This window comes from Thamnophis sirtalis, unplaced genomic scaffold, assembly GCF_051295495.1.
Source record: "Thamnophis sirtalis isolate CommonGarterSnake01/CBP01778 unplaced genomic scaffold, rThaSir2_p1.2 scaffold_14, whole genome shotgun sequence".
In the NCBI taxonomy this organism is placed as follows: Eukaryota; Metazoa; Chordata; class Lepidosauria; order Squamata; family Natricidae; genus Thamnophis; species Thamnophis sirtalis.
The window spans coordinates 27,713,278-27,734,280 of record NW_028261394.1 but is presented as its reverse complement, the minus strand read 5'-3'; the positions used below and the strand labels follow the sequence as shown (position 1 = coordinate 27,734,280).

At 41.2% G+C, this 21,003-nt stretch overlaps 1 protein-coding gene across 1 annotated transcript in view; it reads right to left on the bottom strand.

The window, feature by feature from the left end:
• NECAB2 (N-terminal EF-hand calcium binding protein 2) overlaps positions 1-21,003 on the bottom strand; it is a 185,038-nt gene that overhangs the window by 152,291 nt on the left and 11,744 nt on the right. Inside the window, exon 2 of the mRNA XM_087728870.1 lies at positions 18,763-18,787. Within this exon, the coding sequence (XP_087584996.1) occupies positions 18,763-18,787 (25 nt within the window). The remainder of the gene's footprint in view (positions 1-18,762; positions 18,788-21,003) is intronic.

The window sequence follows — 21,003 nt, the reverse complement described above, 5'->3', positions numbered from 1 at the left end:
TGCCCTAGATCAATAAAACAGAGTTCCACAAGAAGATACTACAGAAGAGAAAGAGATTGAAAAAGGAAAATATTCAAATGATTGTATTGGGATTTACAGCGACACACTAAAAGGAGAGACGAGGGAAGTGCCCCCCCAAAAGGGAAAATTAAACAGTAAAGGTTGGAATAATGGGGAAAGACTGGGGTGGGGGGGGACTGGGGAAAGCTATCAAAACAATAGAATTAAAAGGGAGAAAAAAAGATACGGAAGAAAAAATATAGAAACTACAAAAATAAGAAAAAGAAAAAACTAGGCGAATGGGTCGAAAGAAGAGAATATAAGAGAAGTTTCTGAGAGACCAAGAGAAAATGATTGAAAGGAGGAAAGAAGGAAATGTATTTACTAGTAGAATAGAATGAAATTAAACTGGTGAAAAGAGTAAAGTTCTACATTTAGGCAAGAAAAATGAAATGCACAGGTACCTTGCTCAACAGTAGTTACTGTGAGAGGGATCTTGGAGTCCTAGTGGACAGCCATTTAAATATGAGCCAGCCGTGTGCAGCAGCTGCCAAAAAAGCCAACACAGTTCTAGGCTGCATAAACAGAGGGAGAGAATCAAGATCACGTGAAGTGTTAATAGCACTTTATAATGTCTTGGTAAGGCCACACTTGGAATACTACATTCAGTTTTGGTCGCCACGATGTAGAAAAGATGTGGAGACTCTAGAAAGAGTGCAGAGAAGAACAAGAAAAAGGATTAGGGGACTGGAGACTAAAACATATGAAGAATGGTTGCAGGAACTGGGTATGTCTAGTTTAATGAAAAGAAGGACTAGGAGAGACATGATAGCAGTCTTCCAATATCTCAGGGGTTGCCACAAAGAAGAGGGAGTCAAGCTATTCTCTAAGGCACCTGAGTGTAGAACAAGAAGCAATGGGTAGAAACTAATCAAGGAGAGAAGCAACTTAGAACTGAGGAGAAATTTTATGACAGTTAGAACAATTAATCAGTGGGAAAGTTTGCCTCCCGAAGTTGTGAATGCCCCAACACTGGAAGCCTTTAAGAAGATGTTGGATAGCCATTTGTCTGAAACGGTATAGGGTTTCCTGCCTAGGCAGGGGATTGGACTAGAAGACCTCTAAGGTCCCTTCCAACTCTGCTATTGTATTGTACTGAAATATTGCCAATGGTATATAGCGAATATGATGTGAGGGAAACAGATTAATACTACTAAGTGTGGAAATTAACTAAGTGAAATGTTTATTATGTAAAATTAAATTTGAGGATATATGTTATCTATAGTAAAACAGAAAAATAGATGGAAATGAAATGTCAAATTCAATTAACTTGGAGGGGCAAATAATGATATTGTTTATATATTAAGAAGAAATTAAACTTAAGTTGGAAAACTTGGAAAGAAAAGATGGCTGAAATTTGAAATGGAAATATGATGTAAAGTGAACTATGCATAAGAGAAGATGTTAAAGGGGGGGGGGGAATCCAAGCAACACTTTGTTTAGAAAAAAAAATGAAAATATGCAACAAAAAATAAAAAAAACTTTGTTTCAAAAAATAAAAAAAATAAAACAGAGTTCCAGAAGAACTGAAATGTTAAGTCCTTGTCAAGGAAGGCATATTTAAAGATCTATCTGCCATGAGAAGTGATCTACTTAATCAAATACCTAATGAAAAATTAACCTACTTAAATTCTAATCAAGTCATTTTTTTCTTCCTAATGAGCTTCTATAACATTAGATAATTAGTCACTGGCTGGAGCTCGCTAGATTATTTTTAAACTTGGATCAATTAGAGCATGATATTTCTTTGCTATGTAATGATGAAGAGTGGATTAGAAGCAGAGAGGTAGAAAGACATATGGAAATTGATAGGGATCAGATTGTGCCTGCATCATAATGTGATTTTTCTTGGATTTGGTTCAGCACGTACTCAACCAAGCCACTGTGATTTGCAACCCAGAATTTATGGCTTGTTGAATAAACTCACCTTTTGTGGTTGACTTAGTAAACCATAAAATAATCCATATTAGTGTGAGAGAGTGCTGGATGGATAAAGAGCTTGAAAGAACATTTGGAAGTTTGGTGCTAGGCACGTTGAATGCCGTGAACACAAAAATGGATTGTGGAAATGGATTAATTCCCGCGATGGAAGAATGGACAGGAGAGTGATGGAGATGGCAAAATTGACTGCGTTTAATTGAAGATAAGAATGTATCTAATTTTGTTGCCATTTGGAGACCACTTCTGCTCAAAAAAAAAAAATTTAAATTGAAGTTTTTATTTTTGATGATTTCAATGACTTTGTTGCTAGAAATGGCTTAAAACAGGGGTCCACAAACTTGGCAACGTTAAGACTTGTGGACCTCAATTCCCAGAATTCTCCAGCCAGCTGGCTGGAGAATTCTGGGAGTTAAAGCCCACAAGTCTTAACGTTGCCAGGTTTGAAGACCTCTGGTTTAAAAGCTTGAGAAGTGCAAAACAAAAAGTTGAGATTGTAACTTTTTTTGTCTGTACTCTACTGCACTGAAAAAAGTCAGAATTTTTTTTCTCTTTTCTTTCTGCACTTTCTTCTTTAACTTTCCTAATTTTTGTTTTTCTTTGTATTTTATCTTATACTAAACTTTGGGAAAAAATGTTTAAGAAAGATTAGTGAGACAGGACAACAGGAAACCGCCCTTGGAGAACAATGCACTTGAAGAAGCTTCTTGAATGGAGCTTCAGCTTGGAGCTGGAGAAGCTTCTTGGATGAGAAACAAAACGTCTTCAAAGAAAAACCAGAAAGTCCTGTTGCCTTTTGAAAAAGCACCTTTGGGACAACCATGACCTGGGTGACTGAGAATTTCCATAAATATTTAGTGATCCTTTAGGAACGTTTCATAAAGTCATCAGCTGTGCAGAAAATAAGTTGTATTCTGGGGTTCCACCACAAATGCGCGCACAACAAAAGCGCGCCTGACTAAACCGCGGTGTCTAAAGCACGGTGACAAAACCGCGCGACGAATGAGCAACTAATTAGCCCTAAAGTGCGCCGACAAAAGCGCGCCGACAGAAGCACGCTGTAACCTAACCCTAAACCTAACCCTAAACCTAACCCTAAACCTAACCCTAACCCTAACCCTAACCCTAACCCTAACCCTAAACCTAACCCTAAACCTAACCCTAAACCTAACTGTAAATCTTACCTTAAATTAAATCACGCTTCTGTCGGCGCGCTGTTGTCGGCGTGCTGTTGTCGGCGCGCTTTTGACATCGCGGTTTTAGCGCCGCGGTGTTGTCGGCGCACTTATGACGTTCGCGCTTTTGACGGGTCACGGTATTCTGGAGTTCCTACTACATGACTTTGCTTGTGAGCCATTTACTATCTAGAACATTCCATTTCTGAAACTTGTGTTACGAGAAGCAGAATTTACAGGTGAGAACTACAACATCCTTTAAGATAGAACAAATCTTGATTTGCCAACAAAAATGCCATTAAAGCCATGACAATTGGTGGTGGCACAAAACTGAGAAGTTATGAATGCATAGACCAATCTGAAGAAGACCCCTGGTCAACTTTGTAGAACAACCCTAACTGAACAATCACCTCCTGTAATTAAATAGACTTTTTTTTCCTTTTAAATGTATCTGCCTAAAATACTTTAATATCCGAAATAATTCAGATAGGGATTTGATTGTGGTGTACCTGTTCAATTCTCACAGGAAATTAATCTATGAATTATAAATATTGCTATTCTATTCCATTTCAATTTTGGGCTCCAAGGATGGTTGAACATAACAGGATCATGTTTGGGACTGAACAAGAAGCCAGAGAAATAGTAATAGAGGTTTTTGTTCTGATTTGATATGGAGACTATTTCGTGTCTTTTGGAGATCAGTAGGGTTTACCTGAAGTCTTCGAGTCATGTATGGCCATCAGGAAGAGATCCTAAGTGCCCCATTGAGGCAACACGGGAAAGAATAAAGAAGTATACAATTGTTGTGGCCTGTCAGCAGCTGAATCAGAGGAGGAGGAGGCGTGGGAGTTGGGGTCAGCATCAAGGCAACCTGAGAACTCCAAGGGAGAAGAGGGAAAGAGGGAATGGAGCTGGGGGAGAGAGAGGGAGAGAGAGGGAGAGAGGGAGGGAGAGAGAGGGAGAGGTGGAGCCTGGGCCATCCGTCAGCCCTCAGATGGAGAGTCAACAGCCCCCAGTTCTGGAGGTGGCTGATGAGGAAGAGGAGGAACAGCTGAGTCCAGTGCTTGATGCATAGATGAGCAGAAGGCAGAGGAGAGAAGAGCAGTGGAAATCTATGGGCCGGTCCTTGGAACGGAAGAGCCACTGCTGCTATGGAAGCACCACACTAGCTCTAGGGATAAAAGGCAGGAGGTGGAGATGAATAGGTGTGGCAGACAACTATTCATCTCCCAGACAGATGGACTTGTTAGCCTACCAGGGAAACTTTTTGCCGGGGCTGCCAGCATTCCTAATAAAGGAATCTTTTGAGTTCACATCAGAGTGCTTGGCATGTTTGGGCAGCTGGGTCAGAACAATAACCTCTACACCTCTACACAACAGTGTTTCTCAATCTTGGGAACTTGAAGAAGTATGGAGTTCAACTCCCATAATTCAACAACCAACTGGGAGTTGAAGGCTACACAAGTTGCCAAGGTTGAGAAACTCTGCTCTACACTGCTTGTAAAAACATCTCCCTTGTCTCCAACCTTATGAACATTTAAAATTACAAAAGCGAAATGCTCTCTACAATGTTGACAGTGCAGGAAAACAGCAATAAAAACAAACTGCCTGCCTTAGGATTATAAACAGCCTTCAAAAGCCCATTAGTGACAGTACCTTCCTTGCTAACTAATGCTGCCTACGTGGGGCACTGCAAAATTCAGCAGAACACCTTGGAAAGACAATTCTCTATTTAAGAAATAAATAAAAATAAGTAGGCATAAATTTTGTGCTTCATAAAAGGTTAGTGAGTGTGCACGCACGGACACATACACACAGAAAGACACGCACGCCACAATTGAACCAATTACTCTTCTTCGCTTTTTGCAGTATTGTATATCTCAATGGCTAAGATGCTGAGCGTATCGATCAGAAGGGTCGGCAGTTCGGCGGTTTGAATCCCTAGCGCCGCGTAACAGAGTGAGCTCCAGTTACTTGTCCCAGCTTCTGCCAAGCACATACAAATGCAAATAGAAAAACAGGAACCACCTTTGGTGGGAAGGGAACAGTGTTCTGTGCACCTTCGGCAATGAGTCATGCCAGCCACATGACCACGGAGACGTCTTCGGACAGCGCTGGCTCTTCAGCTTTGAAACAGAGATGAGCACCGCCCCCTAGAGTCAGGAACGACTAGCACTCTTGTGCAAGGGAAACCTTTACCTTTATATCTCTTGCACTCATTTTTTTCTGAATTTCTGTCTATAGATGAGGGAACTACAGCTATCCTCGACTTACAAATAATTTGTTCAATGATCATTTGAAGTTACAAAGGCACAGGGAAAAAAAAGTCACTTATGATTGTTTCCCATGTTAGCAATCTTACAATTTCTTCAGGGTCACCTGATCAAAATTCAGATGCTTGGAAACTGGCATGTACTTATGACGGTTGCAGTGTGCCAGGGGTCGTGGAATCAATGTTTGCAATTTTCTGTCAAACGAAGTCAATGGGGAAGCCGAATTCACTTAACAATCACATTAGTAACAACTGCAGTGATTGATTTAACAACCATGGCAAGAAAGGTTGTTAAATAGGACAAAACTCACTTAACAACTGTCTTGCTAAGAACAGAACTTTTGGGCTCAATTGTCAAGGACTACCTATACTCAGAAGTAAATCCATGTATCTTTCTGGATTCTTGGTGGGGGGCTGACACCAAGAGAGAATCAGGAGAACCTCTACATGGGAAATAATAAGAGAATAACAAAGTTGGAAGGGACGTGGGAGGTCTTCTAGTCCAGTGGTTCCCAAACTTGGCAACTTTAAGACTTGTGGACTTTAACTCCCACAGCTCTCCTCCAGCTCTGCTGGCTGGAGAATTCTGGGAGTTGAAGTCCACAAGTCTTAAAGTTGCCAAGTTTGGGAACCACTCTTCTAGTCCAACCCTCTGCTAAGGCAGGAAACCCTATACCATTCCAGACAAATGGCTATCCAATATCTTCTTAAAGACTTCCAGTGTTGGGGCATTCACAACTTCTGGAGGAAAGTTGTTCCACTGATTAATTGTTCTAACTGTCGGGAAATTTCTCCTCAGTTCTAAGTTGCTTCTCTCCTTGATTAGTTTTCATCCATTGCTTCTTATTCTACCCTCAGCTGCCTTGGAGAATAGCTTGACTCCCTCTTCTTTGGGGCAGCCCTTGAGATATTGGAGGACTGCTATCATGTCACTCTTAGTCCTCCTTTCCATTAGGATTATAAAAAACCTGCAAGAGATTCAAAAGAGCCGTCCAGTGTAGCTGACACCAAATGTTATTTGATAACCTTGGCTTGAACGAATATACTTTCTTTGACCTCCATCGATTAGCTGGCATATTTTATTGAATTCCTGGCTCAGGCACAAACTGTGAGAAATGAGGGTGTCTCATCCTTACACAAACTCTGCTTTTGTTTCTAAAATTCCTCTTGCCCAGCCAGTGTTCCAATATTTGGGGGGCTACCTACCACAAAGAAGAAAGGGATCAACCTATTTTTCAAAGCACCAGAAGGCAAGGCAAGAGACAATGGACGGAAGAAGCTAATCAAGGAGAGAAGCAACTTGGAATTAAGGAGAAACTTCCTAAGAGTGAGGACAATGAACCAGTGAAACGGCTTTGCCTTCAGAAGTTGTCAGAAGTTTTCAAGAAGAGATTGGGCAGCCACTTGTCTGAAATGATATAGGGCAGTGATGGCGGAGGGAGTGCACACTTTGCAGGTGTGTACACTTGTTGGGGCCACAACTTAGAAGAGGAGCTGCCAAGGGGGACATGCACACACAAAATTAACTTCCAGTTTCTGGCACACACATCTGCACCAGCCAGCTAGTCTTCCGGTAACTGGCATGCACAACAATCAGCTGGCCAGCACACATGTTCACGCTGGAAAACAGAAGACCAGCTCTTCCAGTTTCTGGCACTGCTACACACACACAAAGGCCAGATGATTATCACACATGCATGCATGCCCGAAACCCGGAAGAGGAATGGGCAATGCCATGCGTGTCAATCGACATGGCTTCATGCGTGCCACTCTGGGCACGTGTCCCATAGGTTCGCCATCATGAGGATAGGGTCTCTTGCTTGAGCAGGGGGGGTGGACTAAAAGACCTCCAAGGTCCCATTCTGACTCTGTTATTCTGTTAGTCTGTAATCAGAATACAAGATGCTTTTCTTGTGGTGTGTCTTCACTCCTATGTTTTGCGACAGTGGAAACTGACCCCTGACTGTATCTACGTCCTGTAGTTTGCATTTGGGCTGTATTATGAGTGAAGCAGGCAAGAATTAACCTCCATTGGGAAGAGCTGACACAACTCTGGTTGTGCTGTGGGAGAATTCACAAATTCTCTGGCTTAGAACAGGCTGTGATCAGAATTTCACTTGCCTCGATTCATTCCCCCAGTAATTGACAAATCAGCGCCACGCTGCCGCACGATAAATTGATTGATTCCTCAGCTTTTCATGGAATCCAGTTGGAAAAATCCTAGGCTGGAGAAGCTCAGCCTTTCATATAAAAGATATAATAGTAGGGCTGAAAGGGACGTTGGAGGTCTTCCAATCCAAACCCCTGCTCAATATGCCCTGTAGAAGAGTCTAATTCAACAATGGGCATAAATTGTTCATAGATTGGACTTGCATGATTCTGAACTTGTAAAGGGATTTAGAGCTCGATTCATTCCCCCAGTAATTGACAAATCAGCGCCACACTGTCTCACACTAAATTGATTGCAAAGCACTGCAAATGTATTAAGAATGGGACTCCAAGAATCTGCAGCAAGCTTGGCTGAGTAGCAATCCCTAAACTTGGGGAAGATGACAAGCACTCAAAAGCTGCTGTAAACATGCCACTTACAGCTCATCATTCAATTCTGATATCTGATGAAGCTTGTAATCATCCTCAGTTAAGGTTAGAGTCAAAAATTATGTCGTTCACTTTTAAAAAAAGAAATACAAAGACAATCCCACTTCAGTTGGCACTTACAGGAAGTTCTTGACATACGGCTGTTTATTTAGTGGCCATTCAAAGCTCAGATGGCACTGAAAAAAGTTACTTTCGACTGTGGGTCAGATTTATGCAGCATTGCACCATCTTCGTGGTTCATGTGATCAACATTTTGACACCTGGCAATTGACTCACACTTACAACGGTCACAGTGCCCTGGAGTCATGTGATCTCCTTTGCGACTCGGTGACAAGCAAAGACAGATTCACTTAACGACCGCATCACTAACATTAACTGCATGGATTCACTGAAACAGCGTGGCAGGAAAGGTCGTAAAATGGAGCAAAATTCACTTAACAAACAATTGTGGTCCTAAGTCAAAGAGTATCTGAACTGAACCCAGGATACAACGATATGTTTATCAGTGTATTTTACTGAATGTTGTAATGCAACCCAAACACGTAAATAATGATATCTTTCTAAAGGGAACACAAAAAAGTACAGCTGTGAAAGAGAAATATTTCCCCCACCCACCCACCGGGCACACATTAAGGCAAGGGCATATCGATCATTTGCTAAATGCATATCGTAAGAGAAAAATATGTGCACAAAAACACATTTTTATGCACATCTTTAAAAATTGTGCTTAAAAGCAAAGGGAACAGAGGAGCTTAAGGTTGGAAATGAACAAAAAGGGAGAGAAGACAAATTTGGTAGAGAGGTCTGTCTCTATGGCTACAATAACTCATGTTCTTTTATTAAAATAATTTAGGTTGGCCTCAAGTGGAATGAGAAGACTGTTTTTCATACTGAGTCTTAATTGCCCTTTTAAAAATATTTTTAATAATAACTATGGTATATTTTTGAAGAGAATGCCTGGAACAGAATCCTGAATTCTAAGTTCCCTTCACAAAGGATTTATCTAATGGCTTTTGAAAATTTGACATTTTTTGGCTGAGCTCGTACATTGTGCTTTAAGCAGATTTTGCTTGAACTACAATTGGATCAGTTCATAAAATACATTAAGCCCTAAACCGTAAATTCCATGCTACTAATAAATGCTTTCACAGAATCGTTCTGGGAATGGAGAGAAGAAAATGGACCATACAAAAGAGTGGGACTTATTTCTAACTTAAATCAATGCCAAAACATCCCAAAAATGTTTTAACCACATGAGCGATATATCTTTTCAAGTTTTTTCCTGAGAATCCAATCTTTTTCAAAACATAAAAGCTATTTCTAAGGTTGATCTATCATGTCTTTTAATATACATTAAAAAACATGCAGCTTCTTCCTATTTAAATTTGTGGCCTTGATGGATGTATGAAGCCATTTTTCATGTAAAGGTCATTTTGAATTGGAACACCTAAGTTTTTAACCCAGAAAGAACCAGTCATGATTACCAGTAAAATTATTTCGCTTGCCTGTTTTGGTTTGGCGCTCATACTTCAGAAAACACTTCCACTAACAAGAATGTGTGTTAGTGGAGAATAAAATAAAATCGTTTTCTTTATCTAGAATCTTCTTTATTCCCCCTCCCAACAGTTAGATGAAAGAGTCCATGTTTTTCAGACCTGTTCCTTTTTTAAATAAACGACTAAGAATCAAAAAAATGAAGGTGTAGAGCAGAGTTTTTCAACCATAGCAACTTAAAGATGTGTGGGCTTCAATTTCCAGAAATTCATACTAGCTGGAGAATTTGGGGAGTTGAAGTTCACCCAACTTTAAGTTGCCAAGGTTGTGAAACACGGCTCTGTTAATTTTTTTTTTTAAAGGCTTCATTTGTTTGATTTTTTTTATTCCTCAGTTTTTCATGGAATCCAGTTGGAAAAGTCCTAGGCTGGAGGAGCTCTTTCTTAGCCTCTCATATAGAAGATATAATAATAGGGCTGAAAGGGACCTTGGAGGTCTTCCAATCCAACCCCCTGCTCAATATGCCCTGTAGAAGAGTTCTAATTCAACAACAGGCATAAGGATTGTCCGTATATTATCTGGACTTGCATGATTCTGAACTTGTAAAGGGATTTAGAGCTGACTCTGTAAAACGTACTAGAGGGAGGGAGGGACAAGGGAGGGAGGAGAATAGAAGAAGGGAGGATGGGGAAAAAAACCAAAGAGGGAGGGAGGGATGGTAGAAGAAAAGAAAGAAGGAAGGAGGGAGGGAGGAGAATAGAAGAAGGGAGGGATGGTAGAAGAAAGACCAAAGAGGGAGGGAGGGATGGTAGAAGAAAAGAAAGAGGGAAGGAGGGAGGGAGGAGAATAGAAGAAGGGAGGGATGGTAGAAGAAAGACCAAAGAGGGAGGGAGGGATGGTAGAAGAAAAGAAAGAAAGAAGAAGGGAGGGAGGGAGGGAGGCGAATAGAAGAAGGGTGGGAGGAGAGACAAAAGGGGAAGGAAGGAAGGAAGGAAGGAAGGAAGGAAGGAAGGAAGGAAGGAAGGAAGGAAGGAAGGAAGGAGCGAGCCATAGGGAGGATTTGGATTAATTTGGTGTAAGATAGAGAGAAGTGACACTCTCTTCCCCAACTCTTCCCTTAACAGCTTGTCCTTCCTCCCTTAATCTATCTCTCATACTTTTCACAAGATGAGCTTTGAATTCCTCAAAGATCTAAAGGCCAAGAAGCCAAAGGAACTTGGTGAGAAGGAAGGACAGGCTGAAACGTGGCCAAATTTGAAAAGGCTTACAGATACCAAGTTTTGTAATCGATTCGTAGCCCTCTTCACCCCTTTCCCACCCCATAACCAGCGCTGCCTACTCCAGAGATAATTCTGGGATCACAAAATATGCACTGAGAATATGGATGTGAATTGCCAGTCTCTTGTTTAACACAGTGTGAACTCAGCTTAGGCAACCTCTTACAGTTAAGGAAAGTATGGTTTAGCCTGAAGTATGACAATTGCTGATTTGTTCCTGGCTATTTTTAAGCCTTTGAGTTCATTAGCAATATGGGTATTTGAGGGGTTTGTGTGTGTGTGTGTGCTGCTTCATTGCAGAGCTGCTTAAAATCAGCTCCAGGCAGATTTTGTCAATTGTCACATGCTGGGAACCACTGCACATCTTCAATTTGGCCAGGTGTGCAGTCGATGGGCAGCAGTTTTGTTCCTTCCAGGTTCTGCTAAGAACTGGCCCAGTTGTGCGTTGCATTTCTAATTCTAGCAAAATTAATAGAATCATTCATCTCTATTTCCAGGATAATTTGCAAGTACCAAAATAGACTTGCTCAAAAAAACACCTGGTGGAGATTTTGTAGATACATAAATCCACATTCCTAGCCTCAGCCTAATGGGGATTACAATAATTACTTTTAGTTTACATTTTTGTTTTCATAATGTTGGATCTTAATCCTCTTTTAGATTAAAAAAAAAACCAAAGCACCTACCTTATTATGTGTATATGATTTGTTAATTAAAATACCCAAGGCTTTTACAGGGCAGCTTTAGGAATCAGGGGCCATAAACAATTCTGGCTTTCTTGCGATATGTAGGCTTAAGTTATTATGTATAATTCCCTGCTATCTTGTGGATATATGCAGATTGGAAGATACTCTATATTAAAAAGAAACTGATCAAGAATAGCAATACTAGTAGAAGAGGATGCCAATAAGGGAACCTTATGATGGTACTGTGACAGCCAAAATATCTACGGATACTTTTGGTGAGAAACAAAATATCTACGGATACTTTTGGTGAGAAGCAAAATATCTACAGATTCCTTTGATGGTGCCCACCACAAATGCTTAAGAATGGTTCTAAGCCCTGCATATCAACACAGGGATGTCTTCAAATCAATGAATTGTACTTTGTACTGGGATACATCTAGAAAAAAAGGAAAGAGAAATTGGGAAATGTAGGTGGCATCCAGACCAGGAGTGGGCAACTGTGGCTCCTTTATTTACCTGTGGACTTCAACTCCCAGAATACCTGAGCCAGCTGTTGGCACTTTGGGGCAGGTCGTAAATACCTTTTGAAGGGTCCATCATAACTTTGAATGGTTGCTAAATGATGATTGGAGGTCTAGAGCTACCTTTCTGTCCTCCTATAGCATCACACTTGTGAGATGTCCATGACAGAATTGACACCATCAAGGTTGAGTCAACTATACTTCTAGAAGGAGGTTATTTTGTTAAGTGGGGGCCATCAGTGAGGAACTGAGTCATCCGGCCCATGCCCCAAGAATCTCACAACTATTGTGCGCAAAATTTGTGGTGGGAACCATGAAAACTATCTGTAGATATTTTGATCATCACCAAAAGTGTCTGGCAAATTGTAGGTCCCATCACCCATCTCCAGCTAGCAAATCTGTTTCAACAGAGTCAAATTTGCATGATCAAACAAATATGGCAAATCTAGACAACATAATAAAAAACAGAGACATCACCCTGTCAACAAAGGTGTGTATAGTGAAGGCTCTGGTTTTCCCAGTTGCAATGGATGGCTGTGAAAGTTGGACCATAAGGAAGGCTGAGCGCCAAAGAATGGAGGCCTTTGAATTGTGGTGCTGGCGAAGACTCCTGCGAGTCCCTTGGACTGCAAGGCGACCAAACCGGTCAGTCCTAGAGGAGATCAAACCTGACTGCTCTTTAGAAGGCCAGATCCTGAAGATGAAACTCAAATACTTTGGCCACCTAATGAGAAGGAAGAAGGACTCCTTGGAGAAGAGCCCAATGCTGGGAACGATTGAGGGCAGAAGAAGAAGGGATGGAGTCACTGAAGCAGTCGGCATGAGCTTAAATGGACTCCAGGGGATGGTAGAGGACAGGAAGGCCTGGAGGAACGTCGTCCATGGGGTCGCGATGGGTCGGACACAACTTCACAACTAACAACAACAAATGATCAAACTTTCAACCTTTTCAGCAGTGGCTCTTAAGCAGTAATGTTTATCAAGGATTAATGCATTATATGGCTAACACATGGCTAACTCTGCAAAACTCATTTTAATTTCAAGAAGCCCAACAATTGCAAACTGAAGCCGTTAAATAATAGGTTATGAATCCACTGGGGACTGGGTTTCAAGCGTTAACTTTCTCCTGTGTTCCTGCAAATTTGCCAAGCACAACATGTAAAAAGCTCTTAAGCGCCTGGCAATATTTTCGCACTTCACCCTTTGATTGGTTAATGGAGCCCTAATTTGTTGGTGCAAATTGTCATTTTAGAAGTCACCAGGTGGAACCGCATAACATGTCAATGACCTCTGGATTGTTTACTCGTTTATGGTTCAATATACCTGCCCTGCCTTTCTGCCTCTCCCAGCACTCAAAGCAGTTTATGACCCTCGTTAAAAAAATGCCTAATTTAAAACCCAAACCAAAATCCATACCATTAAAACTCAAACGGAAATCAACATCAGTCATTAAAATAGGCAATAGCAAAACACTTGGCAAAAGAGATATAATATTTTTACGATCTTGTTAAATAACCTGAGAGTTGTAAACAAACACACCTGCCTAGGAATTATGTTCTATAAAACTTAGAAACTGAGAGGAGTTGTTTTTTTTTTTTAAACAGATTAACAGAGTTGGAAGGGACCTTATAGGTCAACTAGTCCACTCCTCCCCCAGTCCCTGGGGATTTTATTCCTCTAATAGTTGCCAACTGTACGGGCCGCTGCTCTTCTCTGTTTCAAGGCCATTCAGCCAGCGCTGTCCGAAGACACTTCTGTGGTCATGTGACCAGCGTGATGTCACAGAGGGCTGTTTCCTCTCAACCAAAGTGGTACCTATTAATCTACTCGCATTTGCATGCTTTCAAACTGCTAGGTGGGAAGGAGCTGGGATGAGGAGAGGAGTTCACCCCATCACATGGCACTCGGGTCTCAATCCTGGACTGCTGGCTTTTCAATTGACAAGCCCAGCGTCTTAACCGCTGAGCCATCGTGCCACCCCTTAATTTTTTTTACGATCTTCTTAAATAACCTCAGATTGGAAAACAAACACACCTGCCTAGGAATTATGTTGTTCGGCCTTAGAAATCCAGGGAAAATCTATTTCCTGTTGACCTGCTCAACTTTTTCACCTCTGATCAAAATAACCGGGCAGATATGTAATGGGAGAAAAAAATCACCAGTATAATTAGTCTCTAGTCCAATTGGAGTTCTAAAGTTGTGTCTCATGGGCCGTTGGTAAATCTTTGAATGCAGGTGGCACTAAGTTTGTGGTCATACTTTCTTGCTACCTCCATACAGCGGTGAATTCAAATAGAACAGTAGTCCTTAACTTATAACCATTCATTTAGTGACCAAAAAGCTATTTTACCCAGCTCTGTTCATATATAATACAGATTATCAATAGCAGTCCCTATCAAGTAGGATAACCAAAAAATGAAACAAACAAACAAACAAACAAAAAAGTATAGGAGCATATAGGAGAAGAACACAAAGCTAAGGAGGCGGGGTTAAGCGTGTCATCAGCTTAAAATCATTATGTTCCCGCAAGTGGTCCAAGTCCAATATTTCTTCAATTCCATTGATCCTTATCTGTTCTGACCCCCCTCCATCTGGTAATGAATGCAGACATAGGCTTAGCTGTTTGCCACTCTTTATTCACATAAATTATAATCCTGTTGGTTGAAAGCCTAGACACGACTCACTGGCAAGATGTTGGCAGCAACCCAGACTCCAACAGACATGGGAACACAAGACAGACCAGACAAGGAGTTCTCCAGATTACTATGAACGGTTGTGTCCTGCAAAAGGACTCCTCCCAAAGTCTCTTCTTATATACTCTCTTGGGAGGAGCCAAGCCATAACCACCTGAGCTTGACTATCTCTTATGAGACTGTCTCCGTAACTGCAGCCTCCATTTCTCCACCCTACATTGCCTGGCATCAGGGACAAACTCCCTTTGATCTTTCCCACTGCTCCATGCCTCAGGCGCCTCCTGGTGGCCAACCAGCCTCTTGGGTCCCTGCTCTGAGTCTGAACCCTGCCCGGAGTCCTCCACATCTTCCATAGCTGACTTATAGGGTTCCTCGCTATCGGAGTCCATCGGCAGCTCCAATGGCTCCTGCTGGGCCACAATACTTATCTAGCACCCATTTAGTATTATACTTTAATTGATGACTTTAATGCCAGGTGCAAAGTATCATTCAGGACTATATCTTACGTTACAGTTCAAATGATTTATTGCTCAAGCCTATAACAAGACTCTAATCAACTAAAGTTCCCCTGTTGATGTAGCTGAGAATGGATGGAGGGTGAATTTGCTTTAAACCAGTGTTTTTCAAACTTGGCAATTTTAAGAGGTGTTGGCTGGGAAATTTTGGGACTTGATGTTAAAGTTGCCAAGTTAGAAAATCACTACACTAAATAATTCCAAGAAGACAGTTTCTAAGAAACCCAGATAAGGAAAAGCAATCATTGCATAAATGCAAATAAGAAACTTCCTCTCTTTTCTGTACATTTACGAATAAATCACAGCTGTGTCCGTAGTTGCATAATTGGAAAGCTGTATATTTCCTTTGGCAAAATGTCTTCAACTACATGTGGTTGCTGTCACAACATGTTCACAGCCTTTTTTTCTTTCTTTCTTCTGGGGCTGTTAGGACTGACAACGTCGAATTTCAACACTCTAAACTGCTAATAACTTGCAGCTTAAATCTCTCTAATTATAATTGTGACAATACACAACTTCTGCATGGTGGTGTATACAGTATTGCAGGCTAACTTCTGCCCACTGCCAACAGTTCGATCCTGACCGACTCAAGGTTGACTCAGCCTTCCATCCTTCTGAGGTGGATAAAATGAGGACCCAGATTGTTTCCTTCCTTCCTTCTTCCATCTATCCATCCATCCATCCATCCATCCATCCATCCATCCATCCATCCATCCATCCATGATGCACAGTGATTAGAATGCAGTATTGCAGTCTAATTCTGCCAACTGCCAGCAGTTCGATCCTGACTGGCTCAAGGTTGACTCAGCTTTCCATCCTTCCGAGGTGGGTATAATGAGGACCCAGATTGTTGGGGGCAAGAGGCTGACTCTGTAAACCACTTAGAGCGGTCTGTAAAGCACTGAGAAGCGATATATAAGTCTAATTGCTATTGCTATTTTTCTTCTTTCCTTCTTTCCTTCTTTCCTTCTTTCCTTCTTTCCTTCTTTCCTTCTTTCCTTCCTTCTTTCCTTCTTTCTTTCCTTCTTTCTTTCCTTCCCTCCCTCCTTCCCTCATCCCTCCCTCCCTTCCCTTCCTCTGCACAATGATTAGAATGCAGTATTGCAGGCTAACTCTACCCATTGCCAATAGTTGGAATCTCAGCAGGCTCAAGGTTGACTCAGCCTTCCGTCCTTCCAAGGTGGGTAAAATGAGGACCAAGATTGTTGGGGGCAAGAGGCTGACTCTGTAAACTGCTTAGAGAGTTACTGCGAAAGCAATATGAAGCGGGATATAATATAAGTCTAAGTACTATTGCTATTACCTGGGTGAACTAATGAGATACGCAGAGTTTAGTTTCTAATAGTGCATTTTTTTCTTTTCTTTTTTGTGGGGGAGTTATGGCAAAACTATTTTAATCAGAGAGAATAAATTATCTAGCTTTGTTTTCTACTTGGAAACCACTGCTGAATTTGAAAGTGCTCAAAACTAAAAAAAAAAAAAAAACAAGAATTCGATTTTAGGTGAACAGAACAATTTTGTAATTACAGAAATAGCTTGAAATGTTATGAAACGTAAAACGTTATATTATTTTTGTATTTTACTGTACTGAAGAAAGTCAGTTTTTCATTCTCTGTCTGGGCACTTTTCTCCTTCCCTCTGTTCTTTATTTTTTTTTCATATTTTTATCTTATTATAAAAATAATGACAAAGAAAAATAAAGCTGCATTGTTTCTACAGAAATAAGCTAAAGGTTTCCACTGGCCAGTTGTGTCTGATTCTAGAGGGGGAGGGATTTGCTCTGTCACGACGTTTTTTTGTTTTGCCAGCTGTGCTTATATTCTAAGACATACGATAGGCTGACTCTTCTCTGTAAGCCTACTACGCATGTCCTTTTGCCTTCTTCTTTCTCTTTCTGTTTTGCCTGCCACGAGGAGGTAGGCTAGGACCTTTACCAGAATGTAGTTATTAGCCAGTAAGTTTGTTTGTTATTTATTTTACAATAAAAATATGTTTCTTAGAATCTACCTCGGGTTTATTTTACTTAATCATAGAGTATACTCCAAGGAAAAACCACGATTCACCCCTCATTAAACACAGGGCTGAATTTACAACCCTCACATGCTCCTCTCCGTTTCCTAGCTGAGGAGGTCAGCATTGTCCGTAGACAATTTCCAGGCTTCCCAAGAGCATGAAGCCAATTCCTGGTCCCGACAAAAAAACCTTTTATTAATTGACTGTGAATTCTGCTCATTCACATCCAGCAAAGTCTTTCAAGGGAGGACTAAGTTACAGTCACAGACCTTATCTGGTTTGGAGAGCTGCCAGGCCGATATCTGCAAAACGGCAAGGAATCTCGGAGAGTCACGAACCAATTAAGTGAACTAATTGTCTCCTGAAAATTCCACTCCCCTTTCGCTCCTCTTTTATTCCCTCTGGGAGGGAGCATTCATCATCCACCTGTGGCCTGAAATATCTGAAATATCTTGGATGAGAAGCGAAAATGGATAAGAAGAAGCTTGGATAAGAAGAATCTTCTTGGATGAAAAGCAAAATGTCTTCCAAAAAATAAAAATAAAACAACCCAGAAAGTCCAGTTGCCTTTTTAAAAAAGCACCTTTAGGATAGCATTGATGAAGCTACCTAATTGGGTAATGAAATGTCTTCAAGAAAACAACTAAGCTCATACCACCTGTATACATTTTCTTCCTTTTTCACTTTATGTGAGCCGACGTGGCGCAGTGGTTAGAGTGCATTACTGCAGGCCACTTCAGCTGACTGCTATCTGCAGTTCAGCGGTTCAAATCTCACCGGCTCAAGGTTGACTCAGCCTTCCATCCTTCCGAGGAGGGTGAAATGAGGACCCAGACTGTGGGGGCGATATGCTGACTCTGTAAACCGCTTAGAGAGGGATGAAAGCCCTATGAAGCAGTATATAAGTCTAACTGCTATTGCTATGTGCTTTTAAAAAATCTATAGCTGCCTCTCATCTTAGACTCAGAAGAATCTCTCCATATTCTGCAATCTCCCCGCCCGCCAAATTACTATCTAAGCAAGTTATACTCTACACAAATAAAGTGCAAGTGCCAGGCTCAAATAAACAACATTTAGAAATTATGTTCACACTCTCCCACTACATAAATTAAACAGCATAATATGGATCCATTAGGAAGAAGGATAGCTTTGACTAATGCCAGGAGGTGGGTATACTGCGGTAATAACGAGAGGGAGAGGGAGAGAACACATATATGCAACACAAGGAATATTGACTGCATTGGTTCCTGTGTAACAGTGAGAACTTTGGAAACTTCTTCTTTGTTGTGAAAATCACCAAAATCACCCAACTTTTTTTCAATACAGGGATCTCCAGTAAGAAAAAAAGGCATTTATCTTTTCAAGAATGCAATATCAAAAGGAAGGAAGGAAGGAAGGAAGGAAGGAAGGAAGGAAGGAAGGAAGGAAGGAAAAAAAAGAAAGAGGGAGGGAGGGAGGGAGGGAAGGAAGGAAAAGAAAGGAGGGAGGGAAGGAACAAGGGAACGAACGAACGAACTCACCATTTTTGTCTGCTCGTCTGAAGATCTAGAAATAAAAAAGAGATATATTTATTATTTCATTATAGCTTGGTCATTACAGTTCAAGCCAATACTTGTTTTTGTATGGATTAAGCCCACTAGTTGAATTCTTATACCATGGTAAACCCCGAATCCTAATTTACATACTATAATGGCTGTAGACCAAAACAGCCACGAAGCCCTAATCAAACAAGGAAGAAAATATCTGGCTTTGCAGGAAGAGGAGGTCTTATTCCCACTTTGCTTTTAAACCATGATTGTATAAATCATAGCTTCAACAAGCCAATTCGGTTGGATACCATATTCTGCACCAAAATATAAATCACAATGGAAAAAAATTACAGTACGGTAGCTGGGAATATTCAACCTGATCCCCATAGAAACCATCTCCCCAGGACAGGGGCCACAGGACAAAAGGACCCATTTCCTGGGCCCTTGCTGCTCTCTGAGCTTAGCTGTTTTCTTGCAGATGTTTCATTGTCCAAATTAGGCAACATCATCAGTGCTAGAAGGGAATGGAGATTGGGGGGGAGGAGCAGGAGGAGGAGGAGGAAGAGGAAGAGGAGGAGAATTATGGAGTCCTTGATGATCTCTAAATTTGGTTGTTTTCTTGCAGAAGCTTCATTGTCCAAACTAGATAATATCATCAGTGCTAGAAGGGAATGGAGTTGGGGGGGGGGAGAGGAGGAGGAGGAAGGAAGAGGGGGAAGGGGGGAGGAAGGAGGAGGAGGAGAACTATGCGGTCCTTGATGCTCTCTAAATTTGGTTGTTTTATTGCAGGTGCTTCATTACCCAAACTGGGTAACATCATCAGTGCTAGAAAAGAATGGAGTTTGGGGGAGGGGAGGAGGAGGAGAATTATGATTGATGTTTGGTTGTTTCCTTGCAGACTCTTCATTACCCAAACTAGATAACATCATCAGCCCATTGCAGTGCACTGATCATGTTACCTAGACTGGGTAATGAAACGTCTACAAGATAACAAAGTTCAAAGAGCACCAAGAAGTATAGAATCTTAGGCCTGGAAGGGACCTTGGAGGTCTTCTAGTCCAACCCCCTTACCTAAGGCCTAATGATGGTCTTCATACCATCCTGGACAAATGAGTGTCCAATAAACACTACTGAGCGCTAAGCCAGAGTCCCCTTCTTTTTTTAACTCGAGCTTTTGCTCTTCGCTATCCTCCTTTCGCACAATGTTTAGCAGATGTTCCCATAACAGACCCCCCACCCCAATGAACAGCCAGGGAAAAAGGGAAATCTGACCAAGATAAACTGAATTGCACTGTTGAGGATTTGAAGCGTACAAGATATTTCTCAGTGTGTCGTGGAAAAATAGATCAGTGGAATAATGAACAAGACGAAGAAAGAAAGAAGAAGAAAAAGTGTTATCAAGGACCAAGCCTAGGGGAGTTAGAGAAGTTGAGCCCAAGCCAAGGGTGAGCCAAGGCCAACAGGACACACAGTAAAATTATATTGGATACTCCGGTATTAAAAAAGAGAACGTGTCAGCAAAGCCAGTCTCTATGAACTTACAAGGCTTGTATAATTAACTAGCCGATAACCCAGCATTGCCCCTGTATTTATTCGTAGGGGGGAAATGTCCAGACCAAATATAATTTCTAATGTTGGGTTTTCCCCCTTACCAGAGGGAGCCCCCTTGTGGAGTACTGTGAAGACGTTACCATGGCAACTCCATTGCGCTGTACAGGAGAAGCCATTTTATGATAGTACAGTAGAAGCCATTTTAGGGCATAACAGGCTGTATCTTAACAGAACACACACCCTGAGGGGTGTTAGGGGTGTCTTCCCCCCACAGTATTTTTCTCCAAAGAGTAAGTCATCTGTGTACCAAGTTTGGTTGAAATTGCTCAAGGTTCCAGAGTTATGCTGGAACACATACATACACACATACACACAGCCATTTATTTATTTATTTATTTATTTATTTATTTATTTATTTATTTATTATTTATTTATTTATTTATTTATTTATTTATTTATTTATATGATAGATAGATAGATAGATAGATAGATAGATAGACAGACAGACAGACAGATAGATATGATAGAGCTAGAGCTAGAGAGAGATAGAGAAAGAGAGAGAGAGAGAGAGAGAGATGGAGAGAGAGATGGAGGTAGGTAGGTAGGTAGGTAGAGGTAGAGGTAGAGGTAGAGGTAGAGGTAGAGGTAGAGGTAGAGGTAGAGGTAGAGGTAGAGGTAGAG